General features: G+C 44.0%; 1 protein-coding gene across 1 annotated transcript in view; it reads right to left on the bottom strand.

Moving 5' to 3' along the window:
• Window positions 1–8,020: 8,020 nt before the first annotated feature.
• CC2D2B (coiled-coil and C2 domain containing 2B) overlaps window positions 8,021–24,046 on the bottom strand; it is a 104,035-nt gene continuing 88,009 nt past the window's right edge. Inside the window, exon 24 of the mRNA XM_044420703.1 lies at window positions 8,021–8,518. Coding sequence (XP_044276638.1) covers window positions 8,327–8,518 — 192 coding nt within the window. The 3' untranslated portion in view covers window positions 8,021–8,326. The remainder of the gene's footprint in view (window positions 8,519–24,046) is intronic.

The raw sequence follows: 24,046 nt of genomic DNA, 5'->3' as shown, positions 1-24,046 counted from the left end.
CGTTATCCTTGTATTACTCCATGCTTTGAGAGGTGATGATTGTAGGAGAACTTACGTGTTATCATTGTCAAATAGCATAGAGGGCAGTCCTCTTAACAAACAGGAAATGGCTGAGTACCAATATTGTTTCAAAAGGTAGCTCAGTTGCAGAACTTGCAAATATGAGAACATACCTACTAACAGGGTGTTATGATTTGAGAATGATGGAAATGATACTTCTGCACATGGAAGTTCTACATGTTCAACTTGGATTTGCCCTTAAAGCTGACGTTGAGAGCGAGCGAGTGAGCTGCACTGACTTCAAGTTTGTCTTCCCATGAAGAAGAAGGGGTCCTGTGTGATTCTGAAGAAATCACTGCTTCTGCAAACCTCCACACAGTATTGAATAAGACACTAAAGCATTAAAGTCCACCAAGTGCCATGCTTTCGTAAAATATGGAGAATCGTGTAGGAGAGGAGAGAGCATTTTCATTCAGTCAGCAGCTCATTCTCCATCCCTGCTTGTGGATGAGGTTTTGTGTTATAATGTTGTTGACTTAACATTTTTACGTCTTCTACTTCAAAGTATTTTTTTCTCTATTGAAGCCACTTGAGGTGAATTACCATACTAACTCAGGGAATCAAAAACTACTGTGATACTTAACTATATCATTTAAGCAGTTATTTTGGGTTCTCATGCTCAAGGTAACTGCAGTAGCAAATACCAAAGGGAGTTCACTCAATCCAAACTACTCCCTTAATCCAAAAGTGTGCTTTCTAATGAAATAGGAAGAATAAGAGTGCTATCCTTAAATAAGGCTTATTTTGTACCTTGGCTGATTGAAGTATTATCTGTGAATTAACACAGTTTATGCAACCAACTATTTATGTCCAAAAAGTTCTAACATTTACATTGTATAAATTCTTAATTTTGGGGGAGGGTGAAATTTAACTCATTACAAGAAATGCAGCATTGTACATGATGGCTGCCAAATGTATGGGAAATACAAGTGGCTAGACTTTACTGAAGCAGCTGCATTTCCTATTTCTATTCTATTAATAGTGATTCAGATACCTTCAAGGTGTCAACCAGGCAGGCATACTAAGGGTGCTAATTATGCAACTATCAGAAATATGATAGTCTCTAGCTGTTTTAAATTCCAACATTCAGCTCTTATTGGAAGTAGAACTACTTGACTGGAGAAGGTAAATCGGTGGTGATGAACTCTTATGAGAATGTTCTTTAACTTACAAAAGTAAGGAGTTAATTGCCTTTCATATAGATATGAAAAGAAATCCTTGGAAATGGGAAGTGTAGGGTAGTGCTTACATCCTGTGGTCTGGAAATACTGGGAGTGGGCATGGGAAATGATGGACAACATGAATATAGAAGTTAATGACATAGAGTTAACCCAAGGAGGAAGGGCTGGCATGACACTTAACATTTTGAGGGGAGGAAGGAGGCATTGCTTGATCTAAATGGCTCTTCAGGAGCTAAACAAGTTGCAAAAATAGTATTTAATTTAGAGGAGAAGTGATCCTCTGTAGTGATAATTATTTTATATTTCCAGAGCGTCTCTGACGGAAAAGGCAATTTTGAAAGAAAAACTTTCTGAAAACATCTTTTATATGCTAGAGAATGCCCTTACTACTTCTTTCCCAGACCCATTTTAGTGTTACCTTGTTTTCCCTTACACGGCTTCCTTGAAAGAGGGAAAAAAATTAGGAGTAAAGTGTTCTCGCATTGTGGTGTAATTCCTGATGGTTTTGTTTTATGTGAGGATGAAGGATTACAGAACACATCCTAAAGGGAAATATATTCATCTCAGTTTGCAATATGATATTGTTAAAAAAACCCTCTTCAGTGTCTTACTACCTCAATAATACTTTGAATGTACAGTCTTTGTGGTGATCCATGACTTGAAATAATAGCAGGTTGCTTCTAAAATTTTTCTGTTGGCTTCAGTTTCATCCTGCATGTGTGAGACAGTAGCATAGAGTTACTAATAGATCAGAGGAATCTATCTTATAGGCCTCTACACTCCAATATTAGCTAATAATTAACACTGGAATTGTTGTGGGGCGAGTGTAAAACAGCAAGCCCTGCATCTTATTTGTATTTAAGTTATTAGACTTAATTCTAAAGATCTGCTACATGCTGTTGGGTTTCTGGGTTTCTTCTTTGTTTTTATTTATTTATTAGGCTTTTAAGTTTGACGTTACATTGACAATAGAATATGCACTGCCAACCATTTTCAGTTGTTCTTGTCATTTTTTAAAAAATGGGTTTAGTCATCCTTCAGTAAATTCACTCATTACTTGAAATTCCTACTTCAGGAACCAAAATGTGTGTGTCATTGTCATGACAAAGAAATATCCACAAACAAAGAAATCCAGATGAGTGTCATGGACTCTTTTAAAAAAAAATAAAAATAAAACTAGTTTTGTGTAATCTGTGTGTGTATGTATTTGGGTACATATATCTGAATATATAGTGTAGGTCATAATTATGTGCCATAACATATGCTCCAGCAATTTTTAAAGATAAATAATTCTAACAAGAAATGAAGGAGGAAGAATACTTTTAAAAATACTCTAACCAAAATAATAATAAAACCCCAGTATTCTTATACCTTCACTGAAACATCCTCTTCTGGGAAGGAGAGGAAAAGAGACAGGAAATGTTTCTGAACAAGGTTATGAACTATTGAACCTATTTCAACAATTAAACTGGAACACTGTTGAAATGAGTATGTGTATTGATGCAAATAGTTCTAATGCCAAGCTTGAAAGTAGCAGCACTTTAAAAAACTACAACTTTAGGAAGCTGTTTTGTGTGAAGGTCATATACTATTGTACACTGAAAGGTCAGTGAAAAGCAGTTTCCTAGATGATGCATGTAGTGTGCTTATATGTAATCTTAGAGATTATCCTATGATCCCCCAACTGCCCATAGTATTCCTCCCTTAATGCAGTGAGATTTGTATTTCTCACTTTTGAAATTTCAAAAAGTTTCCATTTGTACTGGTAATGACTTTTTAAAACCTGTGTGCATGCAGTCTGGGAAAACACACCACCCTTTATGTGCACTCGGTGTGCTTGCGCAGAACTAATTCAGCCCTTGAGCCAGACGGTTTCCCACCTCTGTCCTAAGCTAACTTTAATATAAATAGGTACATATACATTGCGCAAAGGATATATATTGGGGTGCCCGAACCAAGGCTCACATTTATGCGGCTGTTTATTTTGTGGCTTGCAGAGGGGCCAAAAAACCCTATAGTATAGTTGGTCCTATTCATCTCTGGGATGAAATCGGGATAGGACAGGACAGGAGAGGACAAGATGTTCCTGATCAGACACGGTGCAGAATTGAGGCTGAGGCTGGCATGCAAAATCAGGCTGCTGCTTTCGCAGGCCCTGCTGGAGCTGAGGGACTGCACTCTAGGGGAGGATCAGGTCCTCACTGAAGCTTCTGGCACAGTGGGCAGTTTCAGTGTGCCTTCTGTCGCAGAGGTAGGGTGCTTTGCGGCAGCCTCATTAGAAGTAGGAGGGAAATTGTTTTCATTGCTGGCAACATCCCGCATAGCAACAAGAGCCCTTTCCCACAGCTCCATTTTCAGGCATCCAGCCCTGTTTTTGTGGGCTTGTTTGGTAAATGCCTGACAGTAAGGGCATCTGTCAACTTGGTGCTTCTCACCCAGGCAATGGAGACACAATGAGTATCCATCACTAGACAACATTTTTACACCACACCTGGCGCACTTTGAAGGCTGGTTTGTGCACCATTGAGAAGAGGAAGAGGAAGAGGAAGAGGAAAGGAAGACGAAGTCTAAGGTAAAAGTGGGGAGTTGGCAGAAGGTTGGTTTGGTTTGTTTGTTTTACAAGAACTGTTGAGGTAAGGAGAAAAAAGGGGGTAGGAATAAGAGGTGAAAAGACTAGAGCTCTGAGGTAAAGTGTTGACAAAAGCCTAGGAACAATGAATGGCAGTTGAAAGCAAACCGAGAAATGGCAGGAGCATGACCTATTTATACGAAAAGGGAAGAGGGTGTGGCTCCCGCCAAAAATTCTAGGCTTATGTGGGGGTGGGTCTTCCCAAATGGAGGCAGGCGCAGGCACAGCACCCATATGTGTGATGCACAGAGACCATGTAGAAGAACCAGGGTTGTCTGGGCCACCATGTTATGAGAATGCAATGATTTCCGTCTATTCTGATTTTGGAGATTATCCTCATAGAGGGAAAGGTGGAAACCTGTAGAATAAAGTCCCCTTTCATGGAATGAGGAAGGCATCTTCAAAAAATTTTCAACTGATCACAGCCTGTGAACACAGCCTGTGAACAGTTACGAACAGGTTGGTAGGCAGTTTGCCCCAGACAGCAAAGATGTTGCTCCTGATCTCTGCATTCTGCTCCCATTTGTGTAGTTGGAAGGGTGCTCAGTTGAGGGCATCTGCCATGGAATTTGGCAGTCCTGCCGCATAGACAACAATCAAAGTTATGTTTGATTGCAAAGTTATGATTGAATGCACCATCCCCATATGCAGATTTTAAAACAAGCTAGAGAAACACCTCATGCCACTCTGTTGAGGTAGAAAATTACCATCATGTTGTCCAAAGCAACTTGGATATGTTTGCCATTCAGGACATGTTGGAAAGAGATCAGTGCCTTGTGGACAGCAAGAAGTTCTAGATGGTTGATGTCCTTTCTCCAGTCCACAGGCCTTGCATTTGGTAATGGCCACAGTGGGCTCCCCACCCAGTGAGAGATGTGCCTGTAGTCACTGTTATCATTGGTTCTGGTAACAAGAAGACCTGAGTTAGGCAGAGCTTGTTCGTCCACCATGAAAAGCTTGTTCTCACGGAACAGGGGCGTTCCTAAACTTTCTGAGGTGAATTGTAGAGACGGTATGCCCTTGTAAACCACAGCTGGAGTGGTCTCTCATACACAATTGTGCATATTGGACTACTGCCACAGTAGATGCCATATATCCCAGGAAGTACTGAACTCTCCAGATGGTGCATCTCAGTTTGGAGTGGAAGCGATGAGCTAACCTCGTAAGTTTCCGCACACAGTCCAGTGGTAGGAAAGGTCTGACTAATGAAGCGTCTACGTCTGCTCCAATGTACATGATGGACTGTGAACAAGGAAGTATAGAGTTTTCATTATTAATAGACAGTCCAAGTTCTTGCAGAAGGTTGTGCAGCTTCCAGATGGAGTGCAAGAGGTTGTTCCTGGAGGTGGCAACTAGCAGATAAGGATAAATTTTTACTTCTTGTAGACTCAGGTGGGCGCACATGACAGCCATACTTTTTGTAAAGAGTCTTGGTGCTGTTGACAGTCCAAATGGTAGGGCCTGAAAATTGTAGGGGTCAGGGCCAATTCGGAACCATAAGAAACAGCACTATTCTGGACAGATACCTATATGGAAATATGCAACCTATTGATGTGAACCAGTCCCCTTGCCATAATAGTGGCAAGATGTTCTGTAGGGAGACCATTTGGAATTTCTTGTTTGGAATAAAGTAGTTAACTCCCCAAAGGTCTAATATTGGGTGTAGGCCACCATCTTTCTTTGGGACAATAAAGTACCTCAAATGGAAACCATGTTCCACTTCGGTTCAATTGACTGGATGCATTCCCCTTTTTGCTAGTAAGGTGCTGACTTTCTCCATTAAGGTTGAAGGAGGAGGAGTTAGGCAGACCATTCCAAGAGGTGGCAAGGTCTCAAATTCAATTTTGTACCCATGTTGTATTATAGAAAGTACCCACCAGTCCAATGTGGTGGTTTCCCAAATGAGAAAATAGTCTTTTAGGCAGTTGCAAAATGGGATGGTAAAAAGAGGTGAGGACTGGTTTGTAGTACCCATCAACATTGCCTCTTTCTGGCATCTAGCCTTCTCTTAGGTGGTTGTTGGAAACAGGTAACATCTTGACAACCCTGTTGGGCTGCAGGTGGTTGTAGGTGTTGTTGACACCTAGGGAAAGTGTGTGGGAGCCTGGTGTAGTAGAGCTGGTACTGCATGGGTCAACCCTATGGCCACTTATATGCTCTGGTAGGTTGGTTGGAAGGGGCCAAATCCCATACACAGTTGCCCTGGCCTTTTGAATGATGTCCAATCTCTCATCCATTCTAGAGTGGAAGACCCCTTCCCCACTGAAGGGCATACTTTCTATCCTGGACCGAGTTTCTTGTGGAACATTTGCGGCAAGTAGCCATGTGTGTCTGCATATTGCCACTGCGCCAAAAAGGGCCCTTGAATCACAGTCAACATGATGCTGTGTTGTGGTGATTTGTTGCTTAGACAGCTGAGTGGCTTCAGATATGAAGACCCTGGCAAGTTCTCGTTGAGATGAAGTGGAAAAGCTTCCAGAATCTCCATCTTCTGCCAGAGAAAGACCTGGTACCTCCCCATCATGGCTTCATAATTAGAGATGCAAAGGCCCAAGCCCATGGTGGAATATATTCACTGTGCCATCACATCCAACCAGCAACCCTCCCAATCAAGTTGGTGCAGGTTGTTTTCTCTGGGAGCTTCCCTGTGTCAACTCCATGATGATGGAATTTGGGCACAGATGGTGGAACAATTAGGGTATATCTCCCTCCTGTGCCCTGTACATCCCTTCCAGCCTGCGCAAGGTTGGATGAGGTTCAGTTGGTAGCTGCCAGAGGTGTGTTCCAGTGTCAATAGAAATGGTATAGCTACCAGCACTGTGTCCTCCATTTGGATCATAATGTACACTAGGTCCTCTGATGGCTTGGTAACTTGTTGAGCCTGGAGGCCAAGTGATGTTGCCATCTGACTTGCTCTAAGAAGCATTGTAGGTCTTTCCCTTGAGATCTCAGGCCTTGGGAGGAGACAACATTGTCCAGTAAGGTTCTTTAGATACTGGTATGAGTCAGAAGCTGAGGCATAGTCCATCATGTTGTATGAGGTTGAGTTGGCAGATAGAGAGGAAGGTCTCTGTTCTGGTCCTGGTTGTGGAGCGGGGACAATTAAGCAGTGTTGCTCTGACCTGGTTGGGTCCAGGAGTGGTGGGTAACTGGATTGCACCAGTGTCCAATGATCCCTAGGGCAAGTACTGGTTGGCAATTGCGTGGCTCCAGAACCTGTTCCCATGGATAGTTGGGGAAGTAACAGCCAGCATATGGGGGCAGCCCTCGACACAGTTCTCTTCGATACATTGGTGCAGTTGGTTTGAAGCCATGGACCCAATGGTGGACAGAGATCAGTGACAGGTCTGACAAGATGACTTGGTATGGACAAGGCATTGGAGGAACAGCCCGTGGTTCCATATCCCATCAAGGTGGTTACACCAATCAGACTGGAGCAGCCATTGGCAATCGGGATGGAATTTCTCCTTCCAAGGAGGCTGGTCCTACCAGCTCAAACTGCCTCCATGGGCTCTGGTCAGGCTGCTGTGCCTGGAGCTGACACAGCCAGGGAGGCATGAATTGATTGTGGGGCTGACATTGTAGAGGTACCCAGCAGGATAGGTGAACTGCAGCGCTCAGGTGAGCGGTGGGTGTGTTTCTTTGTGGGCTTCTCTTTGCCCAACTTTTTTTTGCCACTTTGGGCAGACAATAAACCATGTTTTGAAGCCTGCCAAGAAGTAGAGAAACTTTTTTTTTAGTTGCCAGGAACAGACCACATAGCCCTTGTCCACATTTCCATCTTCAGATGGCCATCCCTATTTTTTGGGGCGTACTTAGTAAATTCCTGACAATGAGGGTACTTATCAACATGAGGCTCCTTGCCAAGGCAAAATAAGCAAGCTGAGTTTCTGTTGGTGGATGGCATTTTCATACCACACCTGGCACACTTTCAAAAAGCTGGTTTGAAGGCCATCAAAAGAGAGGAAAGAGAAGAGAGTCAAGTGGAAATTTGAGGTAAAAAGTAGACAATAGAAGGGGAGTTTTATTTATTTTTATAAATCAACAAAATGATTTAAGGTTTTAAACCACCATGTTTTATTGAATAACTATGAATCAATCAATAATATTAAACATTTTTAATTTGACTAAATTCAATAATTTTCATTATACAGTCATGTACTGGCACAAAGTATTTTCCAATAAGTCTTAAATTCTGTTAGTAATTTTAACACTGCTTACTGTTGCAGAAACTAAAAATAAAATGTAGTGATAACTTCACAAGCAAGCAGCATTTCTGCCTGTTTCTAAGTAAGTAATACCTAAGGAACATTTGAAAGAATATTTCTAAAAACAGTATGCATCTCAATTCTTCCTTGTGATACAATAGCGAAAATTCAAATATCACAACCAGGAAGCATCTGATGGTTTCACTGAATAGCTGATTCCTGAAGAATCTTGGGGGGGGGGGGCAATACTACTTATGATGGTGGACCAAAGACACTAAATAGATCCAGACAGATAACATAGTATTGGGGTAAGGATGAATATACACAGCAAGAGCAAATTCTGTATTGGGAACTTCTGAAGAATGAATTCCCGTCTGATAAACAGCTTCAGTTATTGACTTCATATCTAGATATGGCATCTGTATAGGAAATCCTGTAACCTACAGAAATAGAATTCTAAATTAGTTTTAAAATAACCACTGTGTCAAGACCAAAAGTTACACAATTTGCTCACCAAAATAAAGGTACAAACAATGCAACAAATCTCTCAATAGCTGAACTCATTTGAACTATGTTTGCAAGTTTAAACTGCTGTTTCAGTACAAATGCTGTTTCAGCATGAATACATTAATAAATACTAGGAAAAATGACATTAATACCAAATAAATATGTGGGGGGAGGTGTTCAGATTTGCAGTCATTCAACACTTGATAAGGTTCTCTTTCGCTGAACCAAAAGAAAGGGCAATAACTATTAACCCCTAGATTGGCAAAGAATAGCTAAATAATCCAGTCACCTACAATATTCTGCTAAAAGACTAGCTTCCTTTGACTTTGCTTAAATGTCACCTATATTTGAGTAATTCAATTAACTTGATGGAGAGACCAGCTTCTTTTGGCTCCTTGTCTTCCAGTGCTATGTCCATCCCAATAGGCCATTATAAGACATCTTTAGCTTTTCACCTCATGCCTAAGGGTCCCCCCCCCCACTTTTTTTAATGCCATGCATATTTTATTGTATGCCCAATGGCAGGAAGTGTCAGTAAGTAACTCTGGAAGCCTTGTCAATTAATGAGTAGGGTGTACAATGCTGTAAAAATGATACTAAATAATAATAAAATATTGCATTTAAAAACAAAGGAAGATTCTATGGAACCAGAGACTGCTTAATGCAAGACCCATATCAAAATACTTACAAAGTTACTGTGGTTGGAGGCATAACTATTTCTGTATTGCACTTGGAAAATATGCATATCAGTTCTGAAATTATAAGTCAAGTCAATGGAATAAAAAGTGAAAGTATTTTTTGTTTGTTTGGCTACAAAAATGCTCTTTCATTTATTCCAATTATGAAAACATTGACAACAATTTAAAGCAAGCCACAGAGAACCTCAATATAAACTTCCCTTTGAGCCTTAAGGCAGAAAAACTACCTTTTCAATCTCATCCTTCTCCAGAATTTTTAAAGGCTGAGTCTTTCCCTTTTTGAAAAGGCTGCTCTGTCATCTTATCTAGTGAAACAATGACATCCAGAGACAGATCTGATCACTGAATATCCCAACTAGCCCTCCTAGTTTTCTCACATCTTTGACTGCAGACTTACTATGATCCAAACATTTACTGTATAAAGTGGGAAATACTTGCCAAAAAATTACCAACCCATCTGCATTATTGTAGTGTCTGACAGTGTTATTTGATAAGGTAACTGAAAGGCAGTAAATCAGCTGGGTATCCACCCTTTCATTGGTTCATTTGAACAAAAACAATTTTCTTTTAAGGTTCCATGCAATCCCTTGGGCCTAAAAATTACATAAGACTTTAATGCATGCACTAGAAATAGCACCAGAACCTCTTTGAAGCTACCAGTGCTCTGATGAATTCAGAATGTAGTCAAATTTCTACTCCGGCAATTATATACTGCTGCTCACAGAAGCTAATGTATCTTCTGTCTCATTCAAGATATTTTATTTATGGAGTAATTATCCTATAGAAAACTGTGTGCACATAAACTCCATCCATGTTGTACAATTTTACAATAATGTATCTTGCGATGCTTCCAAATGTTGGGGGAAGTTCACCTAGAACATGAAGGATCATTCCATCAAACAAATTTGCAGCTGATGAAGAATGGTTCCACTTAGTTCTGCTTTTAATTATGCTCTTGAAAACCAACTTATAAATTGAAAGTGCAGTTGCATCTGACACAAAGTAGGGGGCACTGGGGGGAAGGGATATGATACGAGTAATAGTACCTGCATATCCACCTCCTCCTCCTCTCTAGTAGTGCTACTACAAAAGTGAGCCCATTAAATATTTTTCCAGTTTGACTTCCAGTAACTTTTACCATCTTTTTTTTTGTTTAGTTTAGTTTTTTGGTTCCAAATGTTGCTCTTTCAGAAGTGAAGGTACTTTGAAACCTTGTAATCAGCTCACTTCTTCTTGGTTGTTGTCAGTTTTTATTTTCATCATGGAATAAATTCAGTTAGAAATTAATGATAACAACTGGCACAGATTTTCCAGACCTAATTTTGAATAAGACCTGAGGTCCAGTGGATTTAACCGGTTCTAGGTTCCTTTAACATGGAAGGATGCAATCTGGACCTCAGGTCTTAAACAGATTTAGGGAACTTATTTTTTCCTGAGCATCTCTCTGACAACTTTAAGCTGCACTCCTCTTCCATTACCTGTCATCAAGTATGCCAGCTGGAATACAGATCCTCTCTGGGGAGAAGACTGAGCAAAAATAGGAGCTGAAAGGATCTGGCTTTTCTTAGTCATCTCTCAGCATTATGTTATCTTCACTGAGCAGCTATTCTAACTATTGCTTTTGCTCTTTATTTTGAACATATCTAAAGAAGCTCTTTTTGTTATACTTAGTACTGTTCATAGAATCATAGAGTAGTAGTAGAGTTGGAAGAGGCCATGAAAGCCCTTGGGTTCTGTTGAGCCATGTATTCCCCATCTTGTATTGATGCCTTTGGTTTCTTTTTCCTGGGTGGAGGACTTGGCACTTGTGCTTATTGAATCGCATTCTGTTGCTTTCAGCCCAGTGTTCAAGTTTATGAAGATCACCCTGGATCTTCATTCTGTCTTCAAGGGTGTTCATTATTCCATTCAGTTTTGAACTGTATGGAAATCTAATTATTTTTCCTTATACTTCCTTATCTAAATCATTAATAAAGATGTTGAGAGCACTGGGCCCAGGACTGAACCCTGTGGTACCCCACTAGTTACTTTCCTCCAGTATGAGAAGGTGCTGTTGATGAGCACTCTTTCTGTCCGATTTAGCAGCCAATTTTGGATCTACCTAACAGCTTTTCTATCTAGTCCACTTTTTGCTAATTTTAATATCAGACTGTCACAGGACACTATGTCAAAAGCTTTGCTAAAGTCAGGGTAGATTATGTCCACAGCTTTTCCTCTGTCCGTTTGGGAGGTTACCCAATCAAAAAATGAAATTAAATTAGTCTGACAGGATTTATTTGGCTTCTATTAGTCACTGCATTTTCTTCACGATGCTTGCAGACTGATTTTTTAAAATAATTTTCTTCAGAATTTTTCCAGGGATTGATGTCATACAAACTTGCCTGTAGTTCCCAGGATCAACTTTTTCCCCTTTTTGAAAATAGGGATTTATTTATTCCCTATAAATCCCTATGTTATACATGGTCCCATTACTGGCATCTCGGGATGATTTACAATAAGCACAAATAAAATAAAAATAGTACATCAACCAGTGATTAAATATTAAAACCACAATTAAAACCAATTAACATTTAAATTATGGGAAAATAAAAAGGGTTTCACCTGACGCCAAAAAGAAAAAAGCATTGGCACCAGGCAAACCTCTCTGGGGAGCATATTCCACAGTTGGGGCGCCACCACAGAGAAGGCCCTCCTCCAGGTAACCACCATCCTAATCTCTTTCAAGGAGGACTCCCGAAGAAGGACCTCCACCTCAGATCTCAAGGGTAGGAGGACTTATAGGGAAGAAGGTGTTCCTTCAGGTATTCCGGACCCAAGCTGTTTAGGGCTTTAAAGGTCATCACCAGCACCTTAAATTGGGCCCAGACTTCCGTTCTTGGGCAAGGTGCTAGAGCGGGTGGTGGCGGGACAACTCCAGGCACTCTTGGATGAAACTGATTATCTGGACCCATTTCAGTCCGGCTTCAGACCCGGGTACGGTACTGAATCTGCCTTGGTCGCCCTGTACCATGATCTGTGCAGGGAGAAGGACAGGGGGAGTGTGTCCCTGTTGGTTCTCCTGGACCTCTCAGTGGCTTTTGATACCATCGACCATGGTATCCTTCTGGATAGGCTAGCGGGATTGGGAGTTGGAGGCACCGTGATGCAGTGGTTCCGCTCCTATCTCAACAGCCAATTCCAGAAGGTGGTGCTGGAGGACTATGGCTCTGCACCATGGCAGTTATGCCATGGAGTTCCGCAGGGGTCCATTTTGTCCCCCTTGCTATTTAACATCTACATGAAACCGCTGGGAGAGGTCATCAGGAGGTGTGGGCTGCGGAATCATCAGTACGCTGATGATACCCAGCTCTACCTCTCGTTTTCCACCAAACCAGGTGAGGCAGTGACTGTACTGAACCGGTGCCTGGCCGAGGTAATGGGCTGGATGAGGGCCAATAAACTGAAGCTCAATCCAGACAAGGCGGAGGTCCTGTTGGTGGGTGGTTCGGACTTCGAGATGAGGGACCTGGGCCTTGTCCTAAATGGGGTTGCACTTCCTCTTAGGGACAGGGTTCGCAGCTTGGGAGTGCTCCTCGATCCTGAGCTGTCACTAGAAGCTCAGGTGACGGCAGTGGCAAGAAGCACCTTCCTTCAGCTTCGGCTGATCCATCAGCTGCGTCCCTTCCTGGAGAACGACTGCCTGGTGACAGTGACACATGCACTGGTAACTTCCCGATTAGACTTCTGTAACGTGCTCTAAGTGGGGCTACCCTTGAAGACGGTCTGGATACTTCAATTGGTGCAGAATAGAGCTGCCAGGTTGCTGACGGGGACTGGGCGTTGTTCTCATATAACCTCAGTCTTCCGTCAGCTTCACTGGCTCCCTATTGATGTCTGGGTCCAATTCAAGCTGTTGGTTATCACCTATAAAGCCCTCAACAGCTTGGGACCTGGTTATCTAAAGGAATGCTTGCGTCCATATATGCCCTCCCGCCCCTTGAGATTGGCAACAGATGCCCTTCTCCGGGAACCCTCTGTGAATGATATTAGGAGGGTGAGTATCCAGAGGAGGGCCTTCTCTGAGGTGGCACCCCACCTATGGAATGCGCTCCCCAGAGAGGTCTGTCTGGCGCAGTCGTTATTTGTTTTTTGGCTCCAGGCTAAGACCTTTTTATTTAAAACTTATTTTAATTGTTAATTTATTATGTAATTTATTATGTATGTTTAGGATTTTAAAATTTTATGCCGAGATGTTACCAAGCTTTTTAATTAATTGTACTAACTGCTATTTATATATTTTAATTATGTTGTGAGCCGCCCTGAGGCTTTGTTGCGATGAGGGCGGCATAGAAATGTTTTAAATAAATAAATAAAACAAATTGGTAGCCGGCGTAGGCAATAGAGGATCAGTGAATGTGTATACCTGCCAGCCCCCGTTAATATCCTAGCAGCTCTATTCTGAACCAACTAAAGTATCCTGACTGCCTTTAAGGGCAGTCCCACATAGAGCACATTGCAATAATCCAGTCAGGAAGTCACCATAACGTGGGTCACCATTGCAAGGCAATGCTCATTCAAGTAAGGGTGCAGTTGGTAACAGCCGAAGCTGCAGAAAAGCATTCCTTGCCACAGCTCCCACCTGAGATTCCAGGGACAGCTCTGGATTGAGGATCACTCCCAAACTGTGCACCCTGTCCTTTAGGGGGAGTGCAACTCATCCAGAACAGGGCAGATATCAGCAACATGGAAGGCTGAATCGCCCATCAACAGGGCCTCTTACTTCGATTAAGCCTCAGTTTATTGGCCCTAATCCAGCCCATTACATTGGCCAGGCACCTGTTAAGGACAGCCACTGCCTCACCTGGACCAAATGTAAAAGAGAGGAAGAGCTGAGTGTCAGCATACTGATGACTTCGCAGCTCAAACCTCTGAATGACCTCTTCCAGCGGTTTCATGTAGATGTTAAAGAGCATGGGAAATAAAATCTTTTTATTATCTATTTTATTTTATTTATCTATAAATTTTATTATTACCTATTTATTATAAACCCTTTTTATTTTCCCAATGTTTTAAGATTTGATTGATTTAATAGGGGTTTTATTGTTGAATGGAAAAAATTTTATTAGGATGCTGTGTTTTATTTTATTTCGTTTTATTGTCAAACCATCCTGAGACCATGGTAAGGGACAGTCTAGAAAAGTTTTAAATAAATAAATAAAATGGAACGCTCTGGAACTCCATGGCGAAGTTGCCACGGTGCAGAGCCATAATCGCCCAGCACCACCTTCTGGAATCAGCTAGACAGGTAGAAATGGAACCACTACAAAGCAGTGCCTCCAACTCCGTTGGCTAACTAACTCTGTTAGCTGTTCTCCAGTCGTCTAGCACTTCTCCTGTTTTCCAAGATTTATTGAAGATAATAGCCAGTGGTTCTTCTGCTTGCTCTTTTGTGACTCTGGGATGGAGTTCATCAGCCCCTGGAGATTTGAACATGTTTATTCCATCTAGGTATTCCTTGACCATGTGTTTGTCAATTTTGGGCTGCCATCTCTCACTTTCAGCTTGTACTTCCTCTTGGTTGTAGATTTTTTTGTGAAGGAAAACTAAGGTGAAATATGATTTGAGTGCCTCTGCCTTTTCCTTGTTATCTGTTGTCACTCTGCTATCCACTTTAACTAGCTGGACACCTTTCTCTTTCACATGTCTTTTGCTTTGGATGTATCTGAAGAAGACTTTCTTGTTGTTCTTAGGATCCCTTGCTATTCTCAGTTCATTTCCTGCTTTAGCCTTCCTGATGCCATCCCTGCAATTCCTTGCTATTTGTTTATACTCTTCCTTTGTGGCCTGGCCCTGCTTCCACTTCCTGTACATGTTCTTTTTTTTCTTTCAGGCTGTCACTTTTTTGCATCCTAAATGGTGAAGGATGTGCTGGAGTGGACGGAGGCTGGCCCTCATGCTGACGTTGGTGGTGAGGGTGTCTTGAGACAGTTGTTCAGGTTCAGGTCGGTGGCCATGGGAACCCATATGGTGGCATTGCTGGGTCCCACAGGTATCCAGGAGCATAATGCCCAGTACAGATCTCTTCGGTGGTGCCCAGTACAGATCTCTTCGGTATGGGTAGGCTTCTGGTGCAAAGGCATAGACAGATCAGCAGATCAACTCCAGTGACAGATCAGGAGACACTAACCCACACAGTCACAGAGTTTTAGGGTGAGGGAGCTAAGTGTCTTTTCTTGAGCTTGGTACAGAGTGGTCTGGAGATGGAGGCTGCACCAGTGATTGGATTGGAGAGTCCTGAATCTTTCCCTCCAAGAAGGATGTTGGTGGGGCAGTCTCCACCTGGTTCTGTTGTTGTCCTTGTCCGAATGGGGGCTTGGTTTGGGTTGGAATAGACAGAGTTGTTGAAGCTTGAACTGGACGCAAGGCTGGCATTGAAACTATTGCCAGAGTCAGTGGACGGGTGGGTGAGGCTCATCAAGTCAAAGTGCTTAGTGATTGGTGTCTCCATTTTTTTCTCAGGTCTATCAGGTTGTGAGCATTGGAGCGGGGGGGGGGGGCAGAACCACTTGGGCACTCTTGGGGGACTGGCAAGGGGGTTTTGCAGCTCTTGTCAAGTGGGTCACTAGTCAATTCCCCGTACCCACAATGGGATTCATCAGATGACACAAAAACCCATCACATTTACAATGACATCGATGGGTTGTCAGTGTGGCTTTCTGCGCTCAGACAAACCATCTTGTTGGAATCAATTTGGCTAGCTACTGACAATGAGTCGTTATGCCAAGTAAGTCCAGTTTGCTCTATCAGGGCTTGAAATGTGAATCAAAACTCTGTGTATACATCGTGAATAACCAGAGTTGGGGTCTATCTCAGAACAGTGAAGGGCTCACAGGTACTGGAATAGACTAGCCCACTTAGTCTGATAATTAGCCCTTCTCAAAGGAAAGACTATACATACTCACATATTATACTTAAGTTGAGACTTTCCTTTAGCAATTATACCCTTTTCTGGCTCTGCATTATACTTACTTGTGGGTTTTTTCCCCTTGGTTAGACCACCTGGCTTCAACACTTGGCTTTACATCCCCCTCAGCATTAGCTTCTAGGCTTAACTCCCAATTTCCAAACCTTTATGCCTAACTCCTGCTTGTTGCTTGACTATGGTTCATCCCTGCAAAAAGGAGTCCCTGGCTAACGGGACAGTGCTCATTTCCATTTCTAATGTCATGAGCCAACATTGTCTGAAGACAATCCCACAGTCATGTGGCCAGCATAATGCCATGGAGCACTGTTACCTTCCCACCGAGGTGGTACTATTTATCTACTCAAATTACATGCTTTCAAACTGCTAGGTTGGCTAGGGGCAAACAACAGGAGCTCATTCCATCTAGTGTAGACTGTCCTTGAACTGCTGAAATGCCAACCATTTTTGGCTGACAGTTCCAGTGACATTAAGCTGCTGCGCCATCACTTCATCCCTGAAAACCAGGTTTCAAATCCTGTTTGTTGTGTGAACAAAAAATGACTCTATGTATACATGGAAGGAGTGGCAATCCTCCCAGCTGCAGTCCTTCATGCCTCGTGGAGTGTTAGATGAGTGTGTCCTTAAGAATAGATGAGTTCAATAATAATTTAAAATACAAATTTCAATAATAATTTTGAAAACACTAACCCAATACTGTTCCTGAAATATATCCAAATAATTTTCTTCTTTTTCTTTAGCTATGATTCCATTTCTAAATTCTAGTTTTGGAAGAATTTGACGCAAGACACTGGTGCACTGCCGATGCCACCGAGTTGGAAGCTGGGAACGCCATTCCATCATTTTATTTTTTAAAGTCTTTTCAATCCTGTTTTTTTAAAAAAGTATAGTAATAACAGCTATCATTTTGTTTTGACTTACTTTATACTAATGAAATGTCTAAATCACTCTGGTGTCGTGGAATGTTCATAAACATTCTACAACTATCAAAGAAATGAAATTCTGAATAGAATATTTACCAAGTATTCAGTTCCTCGGGTTGGCTAAGGAAATTGCACAAAACCCTAAGTAGAGGGGAAGGTATGGCAGTAAGGCTGAATGGAAAGAAGTCCAAGATGGCCAATTAGCTAAGAGAGATCTTAGCCTTCAAGACAGCATGTTCCAACTACTCCATCCCAATTGGAATGACAACACATGCTGAGCACTCCATCCTGATTGGAACGACAACATATGCATATGGAGGCAGCCCCACCAACTTCCTTCTCAGAAGGGGAGATTCGGAACTCCCTAGCCCTATTGCTGGTATTACTTCTTTCACCAGACCAGTCTATACCAATCCCAAGAAGAGAAACACAGCTCCCACTTCCTGCAATGGACAGAGTTGGGGAGGCTTGGATAGCAGGCTGGGCCAGCATTGATGTAATTGCCAGAGTCACTGGCCGGATAGGTAGGCCTGTCAAATGAACTGCTCTGCTATTGGTTCTTTCATCTTTTCTTGGGTTTGTCCTTGCCTGTTTTCTTGGCCCATTTGGGCTCTTTCACCTCAAGGTCCTTTCTTTAATCCTTATCCTTTCTTAGGGAGGTGGAGGAAGCTGGCTGTTTGAGAGCTGGAGTAGATGGTTTTTTGGTGGTTTTGCTTGTGGTAGGGGTGTGTGTCAGCACAAGGTAGAAAGGAGTAAAAGTGTAGGAAGTGAGGATTGTTAAGATAATTAAGAGTAGAAATCTGAAGTAAAAAGTTGAAGCTAGGAAGAAACCTGGTGGCACAGCAAGAACAGTGATTGAAAGCAAACTGATGAAGGACAGGAAGGATGATGCCTATTTATATTAGGAGCAGGAGAGTGGGGTTTGCACCAAAAATTCTATGATTAGCTAGGAGAATAGGCAGGTTGCTTACCTGTAACTGTCGTTCTTCAAGTGGCCATCTGTGCATTCACACATACGGGTGCTGCACCTGCGCAGTGCCTAAGGCTGGAAAGATTGCAAAGCTAACGGTTTTTGGCGGGAAAACTCTGCTCCCCTCCCCCTCGATGCTATAAATAGAGTGGAGTGTCAGTCTTTTCTCAGTCTTTACAAGACCGAACAATCGCCTCCTCTCAGAAGAGAGATATATAATAATGAATTCATCAGGGACCATGACAGTCAAATGAAACATGGTACCAATATAAGATCCACTCACCGACAACGAGTGGGGCTGGCAGGTGGGTTGTGTGAATGCACAGATGGCCACTCGAAGAACGACAGTTACAGGTAAGCAACCTGCCTTTCTTCATCGTGGCCTCTGTGCATCACACATATGGGTGAGTAACAAGCTTACCATAATCAGAGGAGGACGGTGTCATCATCGAAGAATGGCGGAAATGACTGCCCTACCGAAGGAGCGATCCTGTCTGGCACGCACATCAAGGCAAAAGAGCCTGGCAAAAGTGCACGGAGCAGGTCAAGTTGCAGCTTTACAGATGTCCTGGATTCCCGCAGCAAAGGCAGAGAAAGCTGCTACTGCTCTTGTGGAGTGACCCCTTGGAACAACAGGTAAGTTCATCTTGGCAAGTTGGTATGCCAGCACAATTGTCTGCACAATCCATTTCGAAAGCCTCTGTGAAGTTATAGGAGAACCCTTGTCCTGCTCGGAATACTTCACGAAAAGGCGGTTAGACTTTCGAAAAGATTCTGTACGCGATCTATAGAATGCCAAGCAACAGCAGACATCAAGTGTATGCAGGGATCTTTCAATCGGGTTTGATGGCTATGGAAAGAAGGCAGGTAAGACAATGTCTTGGTTAACATGGAACGGAGTGGCCACTTTGGGTAAAAACGTCGGATCCATCTGAAGAACCACTTTCTCTTTATGGAAACTCAAGTAAGGAGGATCTACTCGAAGAGCACAAAGTTCACTAGCTCTCCGAGCCGAAGTGACAGCTACGAGGAAGGCAGTCTTCCAGGACAAGAGACATAAGTCAATAGTCGCCAGAGGTTCAAACGGGGCTCTGGTGAGTGCTTGAAGTACAACTGAGAGACTCCAAGTAGGCATAACAGGACGAATTCTTGGATGGAGATTCTGTAGTCCTTTGATGAATCTTCTAATAATTGGTTGTGAAAAAAACGAACCCTGGACCGCACCGTGGTAATGAGAGATCGCAGGTGTGTAAACCTTTATGGATGAAGGTTTAAGTCCCGAGTGATGCAGTTCTAGAAGAAACTGCAAGATGTTTTCAATAGAGGCTGATGAAGCAGCAAACAAGTTGAATTCTGCAAAAGAGGAGAATCAACGCCACTTTGCTGCGTAGGATCTGCACGTTGATAGGAGATTTGAGAATGCGTTGTATATCTGGATCGAGAGTATTTGATCCCGAGGCAAAGTCTGTCAGTTCTGAGTGAGTGAATGATGTCTTGGTTCCATAACTGGAAAGTCCAAGTGATTGGGTCACCGTCGATATCGAGTCGGTAGCGTGGGTCATTGGATTCGCCAAGCTGTGAGACTCAATGAAGTTAGGTCCGGATAACGAACAGCTCTGTCTTGTTGTGTTATCAAATGAGGCACTGATGGTAGATGGAGAAAGGTGCTGTCAGATAGTCAAAGGAGGGTGGAGAACCACACTTGACAAGGCCACCAGGGTGTGATCAGGATACCCGTGACGTTGTCGTGGATGGTCTTCGATATAACCTTCGTAATCAGTGGAATCGGAGGGAAAGCGTAAAAGTTGATGTTGGACCACGGAACAATAGGGGCATCCCCTATTGATTCCAGTCCGATGCTCACCCTGGAACAGAACGCTTCGCATACCCTGTTCTCGTGGGTCGTGAACAAGTCCATGTCTGGGTGTCCCCAACACTGAAAAAGCTGATTGCAAACCTGTCGATCTAACTCCCACTTGTGAGTCGTCGACATTTGCCTGCTCAAAACATCAGCTTCCTCGTTGTTGGTACCGGCTAGGTGAACCGCCAGAAGAGATATGTCTCTCGGGATGCACCAGTCCCAAATCTTCATTGACAGCCGAACTAGAGGCGTGGATTTCGTTCCGCCCTGCTTGTTCACATAGAACACAGCAACCATGTTGTTGGATGCAACTTGCACCACGTGTCGCTGGACAGTATCCTCGAAGGATCGAAGAGCTTTGAAGATCACCAGAAGCTCGAGATAGTTGATGTGCCTGGCTGATTCCCGTCGATCCCAAGTGCCCTGTGTTCGAAGTCCTGCACATACGGCACCCCAGCTGATCAGAGATGCATTGGTATAAAGAGTCAGAGTAGGGTGAGGTAACCGGAACGGAACACCTACACTCAGATTGTCCGGAACTGTCCACCATTCTAGAGTGTACAGGACAGACAGCAGAAGGCGAATAGGTTTGGTGGGCAAGTCCTGTTGCAGATGAAACATCTTGTTGAAATGCAACTGAAGTGGTTGTAGTCGAAGTCTGGCATGAGGAACAATGGCCACCGAAGCGGCCATGTGACCCAGGAGCTTTTGGATCGAGAGAGCCGGAACAGTCCTGTCTTGTCGAATTCGGTGGATCCATGAGTAAAGATTGTCTTGATGAGCCAGAGGAAGAAATGCCCTCGCTAGAGTGGAGTTGAGACATGCTCCAATGAAGTTGATCACCTGCAAGGAGACAAGGGATGATTTCTCACGATTAGTACACAGTCCCAAATCGTCCAGTAAGGAACAAGTTGTGTCCATGGCTGAGAGAAGACCTTCCCGGGTCTGGGAAACTATTAACCAGTTGTCCAAATAAGGGTACACTTGAATACCCTGAAGCCGGAGGTGTGCGCACACCGGGGCCATGCATTTAGTGAAGGCCTGTGGAGCGGTGGCTAAGCTGAATGGGAGAACATTAAATTCAAATATGTTGGAACCAACAGTGAAACGTAGGAGACGCCTATGGCTGGGATGGATAGAAATTTGAAAGGAGGCATCTTTTAAGTCCAGGGATGCGAACCAATCCTCTCTCCTCAGCAACGGAAGGATATTTTGAAGAGTGGTCATCCGAAACTTCTTAGGCTTGATAAACCTATTAATATCCCGTAAGTCCAGGATCAGACGGAGACCACCATCTCGCTTAGGGACAGTAAAATACCTTGAATAGAATCCATAAAGTCCCTTGGAGCATGAGAGCTGTCGGATCACTCCTTTACGAAGCAATTGGATAACTTTGTCTACTAGCACTGGTGAGCGTGGTGTAAATCGGATCGGACCCGATGGAGGAATGATGTCGAATTCTATTCTGTATCTGAGCTGGATGATGGATAAAACCCACCGATCAGATGTGATGGACTCCCAAATGGGGAGTTGGCTTTGCAGTCGATCCCCAAACGGGAGAGGGGAAGATGGGAGCAGGAGGAAAGGAGAGGTTCACCAAATCCGTCAGAGTTGGCGTTTGTCAGAGTCATGGCGACGGCGACCCTGCTGGAACCGCTGTTGCAGAGGTTGTTTTCGATGTTGCTGACGTTGCTGGAATTGTTGCCTCCCTGGGAATTGAGAGTACTGCTGGGGCCGGTATGATGGATGGGACCACGACCACTTATGTCTAGGCTGAGAAGGAAGCTCCATCCGACGCACAGTCATTCTTGACTCGTGTATTGATTTGAGTTTGTGGTCCATCCTTGAGTGGAAGAGGCCGGAACCATCAAACGGCATTTCCTCGATTCGACGTTTCATCTCATCCAGAAAATTGCAGCTCCGCAGCCTGCATGGCGGCAGAGGGAGATGGCACCAACCAGAGCCCTGGAGTCAGAGTCCACATGATGTCTTGCCGTTGACAGTTGCTGGATCGAGACCTGCATGTTTTCCTTGATGAAGACCCTTGCTGGGTCCCTTTGCTGGTTCAGTATCGAAGCGGTGACGTTCTCAAGCTTTCGCATGAGGAAATATTGGTACCAGGCCAACGTTGCCTCATAGTTAGATATGCGGAGCCTGAGTCCAGAGGCTGCGTAGACTCGACATGCCAACATATCTATCTTCCGGTCCTCTTTATCTCAGGGAGCGGTGTGGCCCCACAACTCTCTTCCTTGGGAAGACTTGACGACCACCAAGTTCAGTTTCAGGTGGTGCAGGAGAAATGAAATGTCCTGCTTCCGAATCCAGTACATCGTCTCATACCGCCTCGATGTCAGTTGCGGTTGGGCGGATAGATCCCAAGGCTGCACCATGGCTTGGCGTAGTGTAGTGATTAGCAGCAAGATGATAGCTACCGATTGCTCGCCTCTGACAATGTCATAGAACTTGTCCATGCTGGGATCGATTCGGTGTTGGGCTTCAATCTCCAGTGAATGGACTAGCCTAGCCATCAGTTCCCCGAAGGTGACGTGGAGTTCCTCAGGCGATCCTGGACCCTGAGTGGTGATGGCTACATCAGGGGAAGTCGAATCCACTTCAAAGTCGTTCGATTCGTACCCATACTGCATTGGGCCACTAGAGGATGACTCCCCTGGAGAGGCGAGATGCCCTGACCTTGATGGTCTGAAGGTGAACGGTTCTCCTCTCGGTACCGGGGAGCAAGCCGATGGGTAATATGTGAAGGATGGGTAGTCATCCCAACCTCCACAGTGACTGCTATAGCAGGGTTGGTCCCATTCCTTCAAGGGCTGCTCCAGTGAATGACGTCGGTGCCGAGGCTGGGAAGAGACCAGTCCCGGCTGTGGCATCGGCGTCAAAGAATGTGCCGTCAGAGGTGAATCACAAATCTCGCTGTCAGAGATTGATTCGTGAAGCAGCACCTCAGGTTGCTCGAGAGATGAATGCACCAAGCACATGACCCATCTAGGGGACCCTGGTGGAGTCACCTGCATAGCGGTTTGCAGTGACGGGCCCGTCGGTGTTGGTACTGTTGCGGCCGTCGGGATCAATGGTGCAGACGATCCCAAATCACGGTGCCAACCTTGATCAGGCTTCTTAGGCTTATGGGCCGTCTTATCCAATCTCTCCTTCCTCGGCTTTTTATGGCTGGAGGATTTATCGGAGCCTCCATGCTTCCTTTTCACCTTTTTCTTGTGGGGAGAAGGAGGAGGTTGCTGGACCTCCACAACTGGGGCACCATCAGCCAGTGGGCACGGAGGAGGCGCGGCAGAAGCCGAAGTAGAAGCCAAAGCGGTCTTAGCGGTCAGTTGGTCAGACTGCATAAGGGCCTGGTCCCAAAGCATTTTTCTCAGGTGGTTTTCATGATTCTTCCTCGCCTGCTTCGTGAAGGCCTGACAATGGCCGCACTTATCGGTCCTGTGCCTCTTGCCAAGGCAGAGGAGGCACAGATCATGTGGGTTGGCTGGTGACATCTTTGACCCACATTGGGAACATTTGCAGAAGGCTGTCCGCTGTGCCATCGGAGAAAGAAATAAGAAGATGATAGTGAAGAGGGTAAGATAATATTTTTTGGGTTTTTTTTTTTTTTTTTTTTTTTTTGGAAAAATAGGAGAGTAGGAGAAGAACTCGAACAGGGAGAATAACTTGGAATTTGAATAAAGCACTAACTAGTAACAAGAAAGGTTAACAGTAGAGAGCAATAAGATACGAACGAGAGAGAAAGGCTTGAGGCACAGCGAACGGTGGTCGCAAAAGACTGAGAAAATGGCAGACACTCCGCTCTATTTATAGCAATGAGGGGGAGGGGAGCGGAGTTTTCCCGCCAAAAACCGTTAGCTTTGCAATCTTTCCAGCCTTAGGCACTGCGCAGGCGCAGCACCCATATGTGTGATGCACAGAGGCCACCACGAAGAACTTCCCAAATATAGGCACTGTGCAGGCACAGCACCCTTATGTGTGTTGCACAGAGACCACAAAGAACTGGTACATGCCCCAATGAAGGTGGAAAAGT

The sequence above is a fragment of the Varanus komodoensis genome, unplaced genomic scaffold, assembly GCF_004798865.1.
Source record: "Varanus komodoensis strain SLA01 unplaced genomic scaffold, ASM479886v1 scaffold11, whole genome shotgun sequence".
Classification (NCBI taxonomy): domain Eukaryota; kingdom Metazoa; phylum Chordata; class Lepidosauria; order Squamata; family Varanidae; genus Varanus; species Varanus komodoensis.
Note: the sequence above shows the minus strand (reverse complement) of the source record. Positions and strands in the feature narration are given on the sequence as shown.